The sequence below is a fragment of the Manis pentadactyla genome, chromosome 17 (assembly GCF_030020395.1).
Source record: "Manis pentadactyla isolate mManPen7 chromosome 17, mManPen7.hap1, whole genome shotgun sequence".
NCBI lineage: Eukaryota > Metazoa > Chordata > Mammalia > Pholidota > Manidae > Manis > Manis pentadactyla.
Window position 1 is genome coordinate 66,132,681 of NC_080035.1, and position 17,946 is coordinate 66,150,626.

General features: G+C 56.2%; 1 protein-coding gene across 4 annotated transcripts in view; it reads left to right on the top strand.

Annotated features, from left to right (window-relative positions):
* The window catches only part of TMCO3 (transmembrane and coiled-coil domains 3), a 43,532-nt gene extending 33,469 nt beyond the window's left edge, over positions 1 to 10,063 (top strand). For all 4 annotated transcript variants that reach the window (XM_036904801.2, XM_036904803.2, XM_036904804.2 and 1 more), the window contains 4 exons: positions 1,559 to 1,709; positions 4,950 to 5,029; positions 5,719 to 5,868; positions 9,316 to 10,063. In XM_036904801.2, the coding sequence (XP_036760696.2) occupies positions 1,559 to 1,709; positions 4,950 to 5,029; positions 5,719 to 5,868; positions 9,316 to 9,429 (495 nt within the window). In that variant the 3' untranslated portion in view covers positions 9,430 to 10,063. The remainder of the gene's footprint in view (positions 1 to 1,558; positions 1,710 to 4,949; positions 5,030 to 5,718; positions 5,869 to 9,315) is intronic.
* Positions 10,064 to 17,946: the final 7,883 nt, after the last annotated feature.

Below are 17,946 nucleotides of genomic sequence, written 5' to 3' on the forward strand. Positions count from 1 at the left end.
TGTATTCTGGCAAATTTTTGTCATTTTTTTTAATGAAAAATTCGCATGACAATTGGCCATTTTTATCATTTTACAGGATGCAATTGAGTGGTTTTCAGCTTATTTACCATGCTGTGCAGCAACCACCACCCTCGGTTCCAGAACATTCTGGCCCGCCCTAGGAGCCCTAACCTGTCTTCTGTCCGGCTGTGCCTCTTCTGGCATCTCACGCGGACGGGTCGTGTGACAGGGCCGCGTTTGAGGGGCCGTCGCTGCGGCGCGTCAGCGTTGTGCTCCTCTGTGGCTGGTAACGGCCCGTCAGATCCATTTCTGCCGCTATCTCCCAATTTGCACCTTCACTCTCCTAACGGCATTTTTGATGAACAGAAGTTACTGTTGAATGTGGCCCAGTGTCAGGTTTGTTAGCACCTCTCAGCCTGCGTGAATGCCCTCTGCCCGCCCCTCGGGAAGAGTCTTGGCTCCGCCTTCTCCTTTCAGCCGCGTCCCTTAGGGGGTGAGGCAGTGCATGGTGCAGGGCATGAGCGAGGCCTGTTGTGGGTGTGTGTCTCCCTCAGTGGAGCAGGGTCACCGGTCAAGAACGGGGAGGCGGTGCGTGCAGGGTGCGTGTGCGGGTGTCTGGCTCTGCCTGGCCAGTTGCACATCCGGCAGCCCTTGTCTGGCAGCCCTTCTCTGGCGCGTTGTCTTGCTTTAGTCGTGGTTTCCCACTGTGCAAGTAAGTTTTCACGTGCAGCTTGTCATTTCCACACGCAAGGAAGCTTTGTGGGGGCTCCAGGGCAGCTGACGGAGGGCTTCTCGAGGCACAGGCTCCTTCCTGCCTGGTCCCTGCAATCCTTGCCCACGAGCCCCCTGTGCTTTGTGGTACGGGGCGCAGCCCCTGTGAGTCGCCCGCGGTGCCCATGGGTTTCAGAGACCCTGTGAATGGGCGTCTCTTCCAAGTTCATTTCTGCTCATCTGCTGCCGTCTGTGGTTGGAGCTGTCTCGCGTCAGCAGTGTCTCGTGAGGAAGGCCCAGGAGCTTTGCATTTAGCAGACACTGAGGTCACAGGCCCGTGTGCGGCCTGGCGTGCGCTCACTGCGGGCAGGCCCTTCCCATTTTGCTGGTGCCTCCTCGGTCCTGGTGCTCCAGGCAATCGCTCCCTAGTGCGTGGCTTCCACAGAGTGGCTCACGTGGGTGGTGGGACCGTTCTGACATTAATATATTTTAGTGCCCCAGTCGGGCTGTTGACTGATTCCAGGTAAAGCAAATGTATCACAAATACTTGAAATAAATTTCGGACAATATTATAAATGCTGTAGCAGTCTATGCAAGCGACTGCTCTGGGATGTCACGTGAATTTTTCCTCCGTGTCCAATCCACCTGACGCTGGGGCCTGTGTGCCGCCTCCAGGCCTCCCCCAGGGCCCCCCGAGGGAGCCCCCAATGCAGGGCGACCTCTGGTGCCTCTGGCCCTCCTGCGATGGTCCCTGCAGGGCCGAGGCTGACTCTGGGTTGCGCCCGCCTCCACGTCGGGGAGCAGTGGCCCCTGTGCCCGAGTGACCCTGCTCCTCCCGCCCTTGCAGGTCACAGAGCGGCTGGACGTCTCCATGGAGCTGGGCTGCTTCCTGGCTGGGGCCCTCGTGTCCTCCCAGGGTCACAAGGTCACTGAGGAGGTCGTGTCTTACATCGAGCCCATTCGAGACTTCCTGGCCATCGTGTTCTTCGCATCTATAGGTAACTTTCCTCTTTACGTTGTGACGTCTGCAGTGTTCTGGAGCCGTGCGATCACTTCCATGATCTGTTCCTGTCATATTTCTAGTTACGGTCTGTGTGGTGAGGACAGCTCGTATGGCAGTCAGTCTGGGGAGTGACTGTCCTGACACAGGGGAAACTTGAACTGAGGGATGTTAGCTCATCGACGGGCTGTCTGCCCTGTGGGTGCTCAGCCGTGTACATGTAGGGACAGAGCCAGCTCTCTGCCCAAAGGGGGCAGCACAGCTGGCCTGGGGCGGCGGCAGCCCCCTGCGCCCTGTGTTCTCGCCTCCCCTCCTGCCCTGTGCCACGGCCCCCTGCTCACTGCGCCCCAGGCCCATGCTCTGCCCTGGGCCCCGACCTGGTGAGGGTGTGTGCTGCCTGCTAGGGCTTGTGGGATGCACACTTGTTAAAGAGCTAAAATTCCATGAATACATCATTTAAAGCAGACATACTTCCTTAAATGGCCCTCAAATTAGGATTCCTGTTGAGAATCATGATTTCTAATAGAATAACAACTATACATGTTTGCTTCGGCTGCACACACTTGGCAGTTGGAGGCGAAATGGCTGGTTTCCCTGCCAGCTGAGAGACATGCCCATGCTGGGGGTCTTACTCCCCATCGGGAGCAGGATCTTTCTAAGCAACCAGTAAGACGCCCAGTGAGGAAGACGCCTTCACTGTCCCGCATGTCAGAGCTCTGTGACTGCATGAATGGGCGGGACCCTCGTCGTTAACCAGCATCCAGGGACCACCTTCCCGGTGCCAGGCCCCCAGAGCCAGAGCCACCCAGACTCGGGGCTGTGTCCAGGGCTCACTGGCAAGGCGGCCTGGGTGGGAAGAGTATATCCTGTGGTTACCACCAACAGGCAGGCATGCCAGGGGGCTCAGGGTGATCCCCCGAGGGGAGACGCCCTTGAACCGTAAAGGGTAGCTTTTAGTCCCCAAAGGAAAGAGGCTCTGTGCTGGGACAGAGCTGGCACCATGGAGGCACAGGTGCCTGGAGAGCATGGGGGCAGTAGGTGAGGATGGGAGGCCACCCCTCCACGCCCACCCTGTGAGGCGGGAATCGGGACCTTCCCCTGTCTCGGCACGTGGCCCTGACCCCGACCCCGATGGCCAGCACAGCCTGGGTTCATGCAGACACAGTGGCAGTGTGGGTCGACTTTCTGCCAGACAAGGGGTGGCAGGCCACAGTCCCTCCTGACGCCTGACTCTGTAAGTGACACTATCAGGACAGCCACGCTGGCCATCCTGCACTCGAGCACCGTGATGATGGACTCCTGGGCACCATGCTTTGTCAACAATGCTGGTGATGCATGCTTTCTTTCAAGATTTCCAGTGAGGACTCCTTCCCCTCCCTCACAGCCCCTTCCTAGGACGTGAAGGACCTCAGAGACTGGCACCTGGCTCCCCGTTCCTGCAGGTGCCCCGATGGCACCGCTATGTGTCAGGGGTCACCTGGTGCTTGCAGCCCTGGGTCCTGCCCATTCCCTGTGAGCCTCGTCCATTGGCCGCCAGCGAGCTCCTGAGAGCTCCACACGCCACCCAAGCTTGTCTCCCAGCAGGGGGCCGAGGCCGGGCAGAAAGTGAGCAGGTGTGCCGGGGTCTGCACTTGGTTAGGGGCAGACCCAGGACTGTAACCCAGAGCCTGTGAGTTTTGGTATTTGTCTCAAGAGTGATCGGCCACGAGCAGGAAACCTGTAACACAGCTGCGTGCTCACCATGGTGGCGGGAATGCTGTCCACTTGTCGAGGGCCCTGCGCTCCGGCTCTGGCTGTCCCGCATCATGGCCTGTGCGCAGGGCCCCCACCTGCCCGCTCTGAGCAGAGAGCCTCTATCACCCAGCCATGCGCTAGGGGCCCGCCGGTGGCCCAGGCCCAGGTGCTCACGATGGGGCAGCATGACCACTAGCTCGCTGCACGTCCGCCACACACGCAGAGCCCGCTGGGGATGGCAGCTCCACCTGGGGTCAGCAGGCAGACCGGGATCTTGGGAGCAGGGATGACTCGCTGGCTCCGTGCTTGTCTTTGGGAGCTGGAAGCACCGTGAGTTTGGAAACGAGCCAGTGGCAGAACCTGACCTGCCAGGCAGGGCACCTGGAGCAGGTCACCAGGTGGGGAGGGATCTGCCTTGCCAGAGACCACCGCTTCCCGAAATGTGAGAGGCAGGCTGCAGCCCACCTGACCCTGCCCATGGGGGCTCTGGGTGAGATGGGAGGGGTAGGACAGGTCTCTGTGTGAACTTGTTTGGGTGGGAGAGGTGTGGACAGGAGTCACAGTGTCAGGGGTGTCACTCTGCAGTGGCCAGAGGCAGTGTGGGCCTGTATCATGGGGCAGAGGGAACCTAGGGTTGGTGAGTGGCTGGTGAGGACATCTGGGGCTGCAGTGCTGGCCCTGGTGTGGGAGGCCTGGGTGCTGCCCCAGGCCAGGGCCCTGAGGGAGCGGCCCCGTGGGGTGGAGCTGCACCCGCCTCGGTCAGCAGGAGGCCAGTGGCTCCCAGCAGTACGTCCCAGCCAGGTCAGGTCCTAGGCAGGCCCTGGGTCTGGGAAGGTGGCTGGGGTGCAGGTTGGGAGAACAGCCATCCACAGGAAGGCTCCCAGGTGTAGGAGGGAAGCCCGAGGCTGGGGGCGGCTGTGTTACCAGGGGCGAGGGGAAGGGGGGCCGCTGTGAGCCTCAGGGGAGCAGGTGGGGCCCTGGGGTGGGGAAGTGCGTTCTCACGTTCACGTGTCTGAGTAAATGGGGACAGATCGTGGCTGACGGACAGAGGCAGGGAAGGCCTGCCCCCCCGCACTGGCCCTTGTTTGCAGCCTCGGCCGCGCAGCGGGGGCGACAAGGACCCCTGCTTCTCCGCTGTTTGTCGGACGTGCGAGGCAGTGGAGGAGTGAGCACAGGCGGCAGGTGGCCTGTGTGCCAGTCGCTGGCAGCCTCCTAGCCTGGCCACATTTCACTTTCAGACCCAGAAGTCATTTGCATCCTGGCCAAAATGTTTTCATGGAGGAGAGCCTGATGGAGCAGCTCTTGCGACTCCCTTTGCTGAGCCCGGGGTGAAGCCAGGCCCTCAGCACCAGACGGGGAGCCAGGCGGCCTCCCCAGAGCAGAGACTGGGGCCGGCCCTCTGCAAACGGCCAGGCAGGGCTCACTCCTGAGACGGCCCTTCCTGAGGGGCCGAGGTGGCACGGGCCGCACAGCCCTGGGAGTCACGCGTCTGTCCTCTCCACAGGCCTCCACGTGTTCCCCACGTTCGTGCTATACGAGCTCACCATCCTGATGGCGCTCACTTTGTTGGTGGTGGTCATGAAGGTACGGCTTTGCGACGGGCACCATCCCGCGCCGCTGGGTTGGCACACCCCCTCCCTGGGGCCTGACCGCCCCCACCGCCAGCCGCTGGCTGAGCCAGCGCGGGCAGGCCGCCCTTTGTCCGGGACCCCACTGTGAGGACTGGGGGGTGGGAGCTGGGGCAGGAGCAGCTGCAGGGTGGTCGCCGAGGTCCTTGTGGCCCGCTCTCAGCGCACAGCTCAGCGTGCGTGCAGACACGCTTCAACGGCCACTTCCTGCTCTGGTCTCCGTGAGTTAGAGCTGCCCGTTAGCGGTTCATTCAGGCTGTGCTCACCCGTCAGTAGCCGTCCGGCTTCATGGATCCCATCTCCGTCCGGAGGAGCCGGCCTCTCCCGGGCTGTTGACGGCCACATCCGCCCCAGGCTGCTCACTTCTGGGTTTTGTTTACATCACAGAGGGAGACATTTCTCTCCCATTATGAATGAAATGTCCACCTTGATGCTACATAGTATTTAGTGCTGTTACCTTGGTCTGGGGAAAAGCCTTGTTCTCTGCTGGGGAGCCTGCACCTCGATGTTGCCTAGGCGCTCTGGGGTTTTTCCGCAGACGCTGTTGTGATCAGCACCTGTGCACTGCAGGGCCCCCCGTGGCCGTCCCTGCCCTGTGCGCTCGGCAGCTGGGCCTGGGTGGGCACTGACACAGGCCTCTTGCAGTTTGTCCTGGCGGCGCTGGTCTTGTCTCTCCTCCTGCCGAAGACCAGCCAGTATATCAAGTGGATCGTGGCCGCAGGCCTGGCCCAGGTCAGCGAGTTCTCCTTCGTCCTGGGGAGCAGAGCGCGCAGAGCAGGCATCATTTCTCGGGAGGTGAGTTCCCACCTGCTTGCTGCTCAGGATGGGCAGGCACCCTGCCGTGCCCTGTGTCAGTCCCCGCACTGACGTCAGCAGCCGCTTGGTGCTCAGGGACAGTGGGCCGGGGCCGGGGGTGTGGGTCCGGGCCTGCCCACCCAGGCTGGTGCCAGACTGTGTCTTGAGAGCTTCATCTAGTGGTGAGCGCGGAGGTCGGGCTTTCCTCTCACAAAGGACATAGAGGTTTTAGATCAAAGTTAACTAAAGTCAGTCAGTTCTGCTCAAGCTGTTGCGTTACTCTTTCACAGTAATTATGCAGGCCTGGCTCTAGACCACCGTAACACGCAAAGGACATGGCAATAAAGCCAGTAAACTGAGTTGTCTGGTGCCTCAGCCATATAAAGGCTGCGCACACCACTGTGGTCTGCTCGTGTGCAGTAGTGTTATGTCTAAAAACAGCGCACTTACCTTCATTAAAAGTACTTGGTTGTTAAAACATGCTAACCATCATCTGAGCTTTCAGTGAGTGGTACGCACTGGCCACAGGTCACCATACAAATAGGTGATAATGCAAATGGTTTGGAATATTGTGAGAATCAGCACATGTGACCCGGAGGCACAGAGTGAGCAAGCGCTGCTGGGAAAATGGCTCCGACACAGGCTCAATGCAGGGTTGCCACAAACCCGCAGTGTGTGAAGAACACGGCACCTGTGGAACGCAATAAAGTGAGGCATGCCTGTAATTAAGTCCCTCTGATACTTCTTCTTGAAAAGAAGAAAACTGATTTTTAAAGCTCAACTGATAGCTTGCATATTAATATTAGCTAAAAAGCACAAAATGTGCCTTTATTCCTTATGTGAACTCTTAATAGCTGTAGACCAGGCTTGAGAAGGCGTCTTTCCTGGGATGTCTGTGAGTTTCCACGGGACGTCGTTCTGAACATAGAAATCATTCAAAAGGGCCCAAGATAGAACATTATTATTTCAAAGCACCTGTTTTATTTTTTTCCCAGAGTACATTGCAAGCATTTGCTCACTTGTTAAAGGTGAGTTGGAATTGCTGTCAGAAGTGCTTGTGGAAACACTGTGTTTCCAAATTTTACATAGTTAGAATTAAAAGCTTAATGCAAATTATAACAGGTTTTCCTATGGATAATATGTGTGAATGTGTTCCCTTCAGAAAGACACATAGGAAAATTTGGGGCTTTTCTGACCAGCCCCCTCCTCCCCCCACCAGTATTACACACGGCCAGGTTCTCCCACCTCCAAGCACGCTGGTTGTGCACACACAGCCCCAGGCCCAGAGTGCACAGTGACCCTGCCTTTGGCCTGGGGCCTGGGAGGGCAGCTCCCCTCTTGGTCCTTCTTCTGTCGTGAACCTGGTCTGTTCCTCCTGGGTCTGGCTTTCTCTGTGTGCCTCTGTGCTCGGGGGGAGCTGCAGTTGGACAAGTGTGTGTGTGTCAGTGTGCACCCATGCCAGTGTGCGTGCAAGCAGGCGTGCTGCTGTGTAGGGGGTGCAGGTGGGCATGCAGGCGTTAAGCTGTGGGGGTGAAGGCATGCAACTGTGTGTGGGGGGTGCAGTCGGGAGTATAGGCATGTAGCTGTGGGGGGGGCACAGGCGGGCATGCAGGTGTGCAGCTGTGTAGGGGAGGTGCAGGCGGGCGTGCAACTGGAGGGGTAGAGGCATTCAGCTGTGCAGGCAGATATGCAGGCATGCAGCTGTGAGGGGGACGCAGGTGAGTGCAGCCGTGGGGAGTGCAGGTGTGCAGCTGTCGAGGGAGTGCAGATGGGCATGCAGGGATGCAGCTCTGTAGAGTGCAGGCAGGTGTGCAGCTGTGTGGGGTTGCAGGCAGGCATGCAGGCTTGCAGCTTGGGGAGTTCAGGCGCAGCTGTGGGGTGGGTACAAACGGGCATGCAGGCATGCAGCTCTGTGTGTGGGGTGCAGGCAGGTGTGCAGGTGTGTGACTGTGTGTGTGTGTGGAGTTGTGTGTATGTGGGCATGGTGTGTGTGCAGGTGTGCATCTGAGCAGCTGTGTGTGCAGTTATGTGTATGGAGTTGTGTATGCACATACAGGTGTGCTTGCAGGCATGAAGCTGTACTCATCTGTGTGTGCATGTGTGTGTGCAGCTGTGGGCATGTGGGTGGGTGTGTGGAGTTGTGTGTGCACATCAGGTGTGCTTGCAGACATGAAGTTGTGTGTACTTGTGCTGTGTGCAGAAGTGTAGGTGTGGGTATGTGCACATGTGCGGGTGAGTGTGCCTGTGGGCGTGCATGTGCATACAGGTGCGTGTGCACCTTTACACCTGCTGTTGTTTGCCTACATTTCTTTCCTGTCCAGTTATGTTCATTTCCACCGTCTTTAAACTTTATTTGCCTTTTTTTAAGTGGCTGGGAATTAGAGCTTGATGACTGTCATTTGCTGACCCGTGGATGTCACTTTAAATTTGATAAGGAAGAGGTTTCTGCTTGGCTGCAGGGTGAGGGTTGTGGCTCTGGTGTTTCTCGTCAGGAAAGAACCTCAGTTTTCTTTCAGGGCCAGATAACAGTGTGTCAGCCCTGAGATCGGGACCGGTGGTGCTGCACTGGGACAAGAATTTGTGACTCAGTGTAGGCACTGCTGTGTGTGTGGACACAAGAGGGGGACCAAGGGGCTTTGTGCCAAGTGGGCACAGTAGGGGGCAGTGTGGAGGCCTCAGTGCCCTGCCTGCGAACCCTCAGTTCCATGAGGAGTCACACGTGCATTGGGGCCAGCAAACTGCATGCACCCGTGTGGACTAGGAGGTGTGGAAGTCCACTGCGTTTCTGTTCCCCAGCTTAGAACCAGTCAGCTGCGGGCCGCTCTCACACTGCAGCTTTGTAGACTCACACGTTCGTGGAGAGTAGTTTCTGTCTAGAGCGAGTCCTGACCTGTTAGTCTCTCCTGCTACCTGAGTTCTGCTCTTCACCCTCTTTGATGTCTGTAGGTGCAGTGAACCATTGGGCCAGGGTGGAGGCTCATCTACTGCCCTCGGCCAATGCCCCCACCAGCCCCCTTGCAGGCCCCTCCAGCAGGAGCCATGTGGCCGGTAAAGCCCACCCTGTCAAGCGACTCTTAAGAATATTTGGTTCCACACACCTGCTGCCTAATGAAGGGCCAAGTGAATAGAAAAGTCCCTTTGGCACATGTGAAACAGTGGCAAGCATTCAGATTACCCAATTGTCTCCTCGTGTCCGTGAGTGTGGAGAAGGAGGTTTGAGTGATGCTAACACGAGAAGCCATTGCTGGGAGTGGGGTCTGCATGTGCTGCTTCTGAGGCCCTCCCTGAGGGTCTGTCTGGCTGCTGGCACAGCCGAGGGATGACCCCAAGCGCAGGGCCGCGCACCTCCCATCCACACGTCCCCTAGTCCTAGGCTGTGCAGGGCGTGTCAGGGGCAGCAGGCGCACCCCCTAACCCTGATGTGATGTGTGGCCTTACCCATTGCAGGTGTACCTCCTGATCCTCAGTGTGACCACGCTCAGCCTGTTGCTGGCCCCAGTGCTGTGGAGGGCTGCGATCACAAAGTGTGTGCCGCGGCCAGAGAGGCGGTCGAGCCTCTGAGCACCAGGACAAGGAGAGGCTTCGCAGGGCAAAGCTGTGTGTGGGATGGGGGTGATGCGACGGCTTGGCCGTGGCCATTTCTGCTCCTTCTGCATCGTGAACACAGCGCTCTACCTGGGGGTGGCTGCGTGTCTGCCTGGCTTTACAAACTGTCCCTGCCGTATTTTAGAACCTTCCGGAGTAATTTATTGCATTCGACTGATCATGCACAGTATAAATGTAACACTGCATTTTACAGATCGCCTTGACTATTTCGCCTGGATGTGCCTTTTTTTCTGAAATTAATGTCAACTTTATATTGTTACGTCTTCAGTTAATGATTTTTTTGGTGAAGAAAAATAATTAGTTTTTTAATTTATTGTACAATTTTAGTGTTGTAATCTGTTGGTATTTGTTATTAAACAGTTCTGTCATGTGAGATCTTAACTCTGGCAGTGAGTTTGGGAAGTTACTTTGAATCTCAAAGCTTATGTTTTCTAAAATGAGAAATACCTTCTGAATGTCTTTTTTATTATAACAATTTTAAATAAAACACTCGTTGATTTTTATTAGGTATATCATTCTTTTCAATATTTGGTTTTGAATCACAAGAATATACGTTCACTAATAAAAATCATTTATGATCAGAATGTAATTGAAGTTTATTGAAAATCTTCCTTGATTAGGTTTTTGTTGAACTAATCTTTGCCATTTTTAAAAAACCAAGGTGATTCATAGGTCGCCACACTATTCTCTAAGAGGCCAAATTAAACCAAAGCTGTGTGTGAAGCCTAAGTTCTAATTCAAATTTTAAAAGTGTATTTAGGTTATTACTTGCCCCATTTTAGAAACTAACACAGGTGAAGGTCTGATCCTTACAAAGATTTCCCTAAAAGGTCCTTAAGGCAGAGTTGTCCTGTAAATATTGGCTTTAAGAGCCTAACAATTTGACCAGAGCTCTCGGAGTGGAGGGACTGACATGTCAGGTGTAGTTACGTGTTGTAGGTATAAATCACGGACTGTGGTAATAAATTAGAACACTGTAAGATGAAGTGAGTTATATCTAGTCTGAAGTAAAACAATAGAGAAATGATGTAAAATGTACTCATTAAAAAAAAATAGCCTTGGTTTCATTCATGTCAAAATCCTACAGATGGGTGCCATTCCCTTGGAATCGCTGGGTGTGCAGACCCTGCAGGGTGTGGGCTCTGGGCCCACCTGCCCTCTCTGTGACACCTCCTTGTCTCCATGCCTGTCACCCGGTGACCCGGGAGAGCTCAGAGGCTTCTGGGGTGCATGTGGTGTCACACTGTCTCCAGCACCCACGACAGAACCAGGAGCTCATTAAATTGTGGTAAACTGAATAAAAATGACATTAAATAATCCCCAAAACACGGAGTTCGTATCAACTTGGTAATGAGTTCATTAGTAATTAACAAAATCACAGTCCTGGACAACAGGAAACCCTTCTGAAGACCTGCCTGCCCAGAAGTCTCCTTAGAGAGTCTTTGGCCCCACAGGCCAGCCCCAGTGGTGTCCTGAAGAGCAGCGGCCGGCTCTTCAGGAAATAGGAGCGTTTCCGTGTGCTCCGAGCCACAGCGAGGAAGTGCCCCCCAGGGGTGTGCTGGGGGAGAGGTGTCCTGATCTTCGGTGTCACCTGGGACCATTCCTGCTAGGTCGGCCTCTGAGACGGGCCGGAGAGTCACCTGTGTCAGAGCCCCACTCTGCCTGGGGACAGTGGTGCCCTGGGGCTCCCAAGCTCCTGCCGGGTGGCCACCCTGGTCCAGAACTGTGCTCCGGGTGTGGAGAGCAGATGGCGGCGACCAGCTGCCTCAGCCCACATGGCCGGAAGCCTGCATGGAAGGCTCAGCGCTGCTGTGTCAGGGAGCCTGTTTCGGCCCTTCAGCCTCAGGAGATGGGGTCAGACACCAGATGGCCGAGTGATCACGTGTGGCACAGCAGGCGCCAGTGGCCACGGCAGCAGATCTGTGGGAGGTCAGCTGCTGAAGCAACAGATACAAAATTAAGCCTCTGCACCAGCCACAATATCAGAGCAGTGGGCAGGGGTTGTAGATGTGACCCCGTTATGGCCTCTGGGACAGTGATCTCGTGTGGCAGGTGTGCAGTTATGGCAGGTATGGACAGGTGTCTGCAGGTGTGCACAGGTGTGGTAGGTGCATGCAGGTGGGGCAGGTGTGAAAGGTGGGGCAATGTGTGCAAGTATGCAGGTGTAGGTGCATGCAGGTGGGACAGATGTGCACAGGTGTGGAAGGTGTGCACAGGTAGGGCAGGTGCGCGCAGGTGGGGCATGTGTGTGTTCAAGCAATGCCACCAGTGTTTTCTTGGAGGCAGTCCCCTGCCTGCATCGCATTCTCCACAGGACCCCAGGGGCACGAACTGCCGCCGCTCTCTGATGCGTTCTGAGGTGCAAGCCCCAAGGCAGCAGCAAGCCTGGCGTAGGGACCCCCAGGAAAGCACACAGCAGGTGCCGCTGAGGGGAGACCAGGAGCGGACCCTGGGTGCAGGCTGCTTAGGACAGCGTGGGCTGCCCTTGGAGGATGCCTTCTGTGCAGCCCAGTGGCTCCCAAGTTCTAGAGCACCAAGATCCAGTTGGCCCGTCCAAACCCAGAGTTTCAGACCCCACTGGTCTGGGAGGGCCTGAGATGAGCCTCCCAACACACTTCCGGGCTCTGCTGGTGCCCTTGGCCCAGGGCCGTGCACAAGAAGCAGGGTCTCGCCATGGTCCTTGCTGAGCACTTGCTGCATGAGCAAACCCAGGTGGTCTCCAAGCCCGTAATGCTGGTGGTTCTTGATGGTCCCCTATATTTATTCTGGTCCAGCCTCCACAGTTGACCAGATCCCAGAGAATGTAGACCCCTAAAAGACCGGGGGAAGCGATGAGCGCTCTCTGCCCCAGGGCTGCCCTGGTGCTCAGCATGGGCTAAGCGCCCGTCCCTGTCCTGGTTTGAGGAGTCACACCTGCGTTTCCTCTGCTCTGGACCCTTGCCTCTTCCCACCTGATGGGCTCGAGCTTGGCCCACCATCCTCTGAACCTGGGGTGCTCGGCCCGCCTTCAGGCGGCTGGGTGGGGGCCTGAGGTCAGGCAACATGCCCGTCTCCATGCCTCCCCTCCCCCTGCCCTGTCCCAACACATCCTCCCACTGCGGCCGCCAGTTTTAAAATGTGAACCTGTTGAAGTTGCTGACAGAGTCCGCAGGCAGGACTGCGGGCCCCCATGGGGGCACGAGGCGGCTGTGAATCTGTGCAGACGCGTACGGGGAGAACGGGCTCCTCTCAGGAGAACGTCCGATGCATAGCGGCGTGGCCACCGCATGTCAGTGGGAGCGAGGGCCTGGCACTGGCTGCTGGAGGGCCAGGGGTGGTTGGCTTCAGCAGTGGTGCTGGGGCAGCCGCTCGCCTCCATCTCCAGTGCCAGCCACCGGGCGCATGCAGGGGCCGCACGGCCGAGATCGATGGAGCACTGATGGCATTCTGCCCGGTGGCCTCACCGACGAGTGGTGCTGATCAGTAACCCCTCTGGTGGCCCAGGGGGGTGGCCAGGAAACTCCGACATTTAAATGGTTCCCCCCAGAGGAATTTGGGTTCTGGTCACAGAATGTGGAGAAAATTAAGTGTTGTAGTTGGGGGTTCGAGTGTAGAAAAGGAGGCGAGGCAGGTTTGCCGGCTAGGGCGCATCGGGCCCCCTTAGGGAAAGGGCACAGGTCGTAGGGGCCGCACGGACGCCCCTCACTCCCCGCTGCCCTGGCTGCAGCCCTGGTCATGATGCCCCGCCATGCCTGTCCCTGCGCCCCACCACCCTGCTTCGGTGCTTTCTGCCACCTCTGATCTGAGTGACGTCCTCTAGGTGCACAGCTAGGTACGCACTGCAGATCCCCATCTCCTGACCTTCACCTGCCCAGCCCTGCTGCCCACCCCTCCTGCCCCCTCCTCGGCCCTGCCCCTGCCCTCATCCCTGCCCTGCCCCACTGCTGTTGAAGCTGCTCTGCTGAGCATCGCTTACCTGACTGCCAGACTGAATGGCCCCCCTTCCCCTCTCACCCCACTGCATCCTGGCACACGTGTGACACTGTTGGTTGTGCCCCGCTACTCGGAACAGCCTTTCCTGGTTCTGTGAGCAGTTGAGTCACATCACGAGGCCACTTTCTATGCTCAGAGCTTGGGTCAGCTGTGGTCCTGGCAGGAACAGGTGGGGGCTTGTCTGTGGGGGCTGGTGGGCCAGCAGGGCAGCTGTGTGGGTGGGCAGTTGGCTGCAGGGCGCCTGGGGCACGGGTCATGGAAGAGGGCCCTCCAGGAGCCCTGGACCGAGAGGGACACAGGCACCGTTGACCACGGTCAGGTGGCAGGAGGGCAGCTGGCCCACGACCTAGGGCCACGGACAGGGAAGGGAGGGCAGGGCCCTGCAGGGGCGGTGGGGAAGGTGGGCTTCTTTCCCGGACGCGCATCCCAGCATCCGGATGCCACCTGCCCGCGGGACAGCTTCCACACTGAGCCCGTCTTGAGTGCCCTCCCGCACCCTGAACGTCTCCTGAGGCCTGTTTCCCTTTCCTCCCCAGCCTAGAGCTCGGCTGTCAGAAACCCTCTCCCCAGACCGCCCCCGCATCCTCACGGCCCAGCCGCCCCTGTCCCCCCACTCCCTGGTCCTGATGGCACATCACCCCACCTCCTGTGGCCTGGGGCCCTTGGGGCTGACCTGCCCTTTCCCACTACCACACCCCTTTCATCCATGTGGAGGCTGTTGGATCTGAAGCAGCTCCTGATATGTAGGAAATGTGTTCTTACCAATGTTGGTGACAGGTAGGTGCCACCTGCCAGCCTGGAAGCCAGAAGGGCACAGCCCCCTGAAGGCAGAGAGCTGGAAGGAGCCGCCACCCCAGGCCCCCACGCACAGCAAGGAGCTGGGGTGGTACCTCCAGATGCCATGTAGACCACCCAGCCCTCTGCAGCCCCAGGGTTAGTCCCTGCACCTGACTCCTCTGTTAAAAAGGGAACAGCGGGCCCCACATGGCATCCCTCATGCTATGCCCACCCCACCAAACCAAGACTTTGCTGAAACCTGACTGCAGTTTCAGCCTCTCCCAGGAGAGTGACCTTGGACCAGTCCGCCTGGAATTTCCCCGTCGGCACTGGTGAGGTGACCCACGTGAGGGACCTCCACCTGCCCCAAAGGAAGGCGGCCTTGCCTGGGGCAGTCCACGTAGCTGGAAACCCCCCTTTTCCGCCTCCTCCTGCCGACAAGAGCCTCCGTTTTGTCCCGCACCACAGAGATGCTTGCTGTCTGCTGGATGGCAGTTTGCCTGATTCACGAACTGTTGAATAAAACCAGTACAATCTTCACATGCTGTGGTTTCCAAACACCACTCAAGGATGTGCTGTGCAGGTCCATCTCCCCTCCCTACCACGGTGGGCTTCTCTCTGGAACACACGTCTCCCTCCATCGTTCAGGGCAGACGGCCGCCTCCCAGAAGCTGCCTCTGCCCTTGTCCTCCGTGCGCCTGTGAACGCTCTGGCGTGGCCCAGGCCAAGGATGGCTGCACCTCCAGCTGCCCTTACAGCGAGGCGTGGCCCCGGCCACCCCAAGGGCACTGTTTTGGCGTGAACATTCGCAGTCCCTCCACACTCTTATGTTGAAATCTAATCCCCAATGTGGTGTGAAGGGGGGCAGAATAAGCCACCCCAAAATGGCCTCTGCTGCACAGGATTATTTTGAGAAACTGGAGAAGCTCCGAAAACATTACAAATTGCCCTCCAGTGTGGGGGGATTTACATTCTAAAGGAGATCTCCACTTGAAAGGGGGTCTCCCTCTGTACCAGGAGGGGATGGATGGCAAGTCACAGACTCACCAGTGAAGAAGGCAGGGGCTCACATCTGCACCACAGACCTTACCTGTGTTCACTGCATCTTCCCACCACCGCTCCAGACCCAACCCCCTAGCAGCTTTCTCTGTTTTTACCTGAAGATGGTACTCCACCTGAATTCTCAGCCACTTCTGAGAGTTACTCACTTTTCCCTGGATACCCATGTATATATGAGGAAGTTTATACAAGTTAAACTTTTTTTCTCTTGTTCCTCTGTCTTTTGTCACAAGAACCCCAGCCAAGAGCTTAGAATAGAAGGGGAATAATTTCTCCTCTCCTACGGGTGGTATCTGGAGGTGGGCCCTTTGGGAGGTCATTAGGTCCCAAGGTAGATCCCTGTGAGTGGGCTTCGTGCCCACCGGGAGAGGCCTGAGTGCTGGCTTGTGTCCTCTGCCATTTGAGGATAAAATGAGAAGGCGGCTGTCGGCAAGTCGGGAAGTGGGCTCTCACCAGAACCCGGTCCTGCTGGTCTGGCTCCCTGATCTTGGACTCTGTTGTTTACCAGCCACCCAATCTGTGCTGTTTTCTTATACAGCCCAAGCTAAGACAGGGCTGTAAACAGCAATGAGCATACTCCAAGATGCGTCCTTTTCTGTGTGTGCAAACACGCACACACCCATATATATCCTCAGCTGGTCACAGTCCATCTCAAACCTCACTTCTGTCAAGCCCTCCTGGACTCCTGCACAGACGTAATCGGTGCTTGCTCTGTGCTTCTGTAATACACTCTCCCGTTCATGAGCAGAGCCTTGTCTCCTTACGTCATATTTGATTGTATGTGAATCTGTCTCTCTGGTTTGACTGTGAGCGACCCTCTATCTTACAATTCTGTGCAGCATCAGAGTGCTTTCTGGCATGTATTCAGAGCTCAAGAATGTTTGGTAAGTGGGGAGTGCCAAAAAGGGAAAGCTTTTGAAATTGTTGTCTTCTTATAAAAAAACTGTTTTTTAATCTATTTGTTTCGCTGCTAAAGGCACTGGAGCATCCAGGGGGCTGTGAGTGCTTACCAAGGTCACACGACTTCCCTCCATCTCGGCACACTAGTGGGCGGGCCCGGGGCCCTGCTCGGAGCGGGTAAGGCTTGTGCATAGGTAGCAGAAGTGACTGAAAGCATGTAGTTGCACCGAAGGCCATGTCCCTTAGACTGTGCTATAGGCTCTTGTGCTGCCTTCACTCCTGGCTGAAGGAAAATGGGTTCTGTCAAGGACACAATGAGACATGGGATCCCATCAAAAACGATCTTAATATCTCTCATCTTAGCCAGAGCAATGTGAAGGTTTACAGAAGGAACACTTCAGAAGAATTGTGATGGAATGACAGGGATTTCTCTCATTGCAACGGCCAGAGAACATTTCAGATGAAAGACAAATGAATGGTGTCTAAGTGGTCAACAGGGCTGGTAAGACAAATCTGAGTGAGCTCGATGCTGTGATCTTCTAGAATCTGTCAGGTCCAAAGGCTACTTTTTAAAGGACCATGACTTTGGCTTATGAAGGATCGTGCACGTTTTTAAGGCTGAGTGATATTAACAGCATGATAATGCAAGAGAGTTAAAGGACTGGCCTTCCTTGCAAGAGGGTGACTTTGGATTTGACTGGGAATTTTCAACAGGAATCATGATGTGAGGAAGAGTAAAAGAGAAATAAGGATGCCTTCATGTGTCAAGGCATGGGGTGGGGTGCAGAACTGCGCTATAGACAGGCCTTAGAAGTGTGGTCTCTTTGGGGTGAAGGCCAGGGGATTTATCTTGAGGTTGAACAAGCGTACTGATTTACTTATATTTTATGATATACACAAAGTTTTCTAAACATGCCTTTATGTTTTACCAAAGAGTGAGAAAATGTCACCGGTCCGTACCCAGGAACAGTCCCCCACAAGCCCCATGACCTGGCCTGCCTCCCCATCTGCCCACCTCTCGAGCCGCCATCGCTGCAGGGACCCCAGATGTGGAAAACGGAATGGCTGGAGAACAACAGGCCAGTGTCACGGAGGGAACCAGAGACAAATTGGGTTTTTAACAAACAGATGTAGAATTCGTTTTGAAGAGATTAGCAAATCTCTCCTTTTTAAAGGGCACTTTAGTGGGGGTGTTGAATGGGTCTGTCTGGTGCCCTGAGGCCCCACAGAGCAGACACAAAGAAAGGGGAGTTTCTGGGAAATGGGGGCTTTTCCTGGGAAGGCCCTGAGTATTCTTCTAATGGACGTGGAAGAAGCCTCATCATGTGGCATCCTGGACAGTGACACAGGGCAGAACCCGCCACTAGGATGCCAGGCAAGTCAGCACCTGAAAGCACGCGCCCTGGGCGGCACGCCTCCGGACAGCCCATGCCCCAGATGTGCAGACGGGCTGTGGCGGGCAGATGGCTATGGGGGCTGGGGGGTCACCACTCAGCAGCAAGGCTGCGTTCTGAAATCCATTCTGGAGATTTCAGGGCAAGGCAAAAATCCATCCAAAATTTTTAAATTGTTACCTTTTAACACAGAAACGGGGGTTCTGTGGGAATTTGACTATAGAGAGTAAAAAGAACAACTTTTTGTCCTTTTCCCAAGAAAGTGGTGCCTCGGTGAGCTTTCACTGCTCTTGTGAGTTCTGAGTTTCACTACCAGTGATTTTTGTGTCAAAATTATTTTGAGTATTAGCAGTGGTTATTTGTGCACATA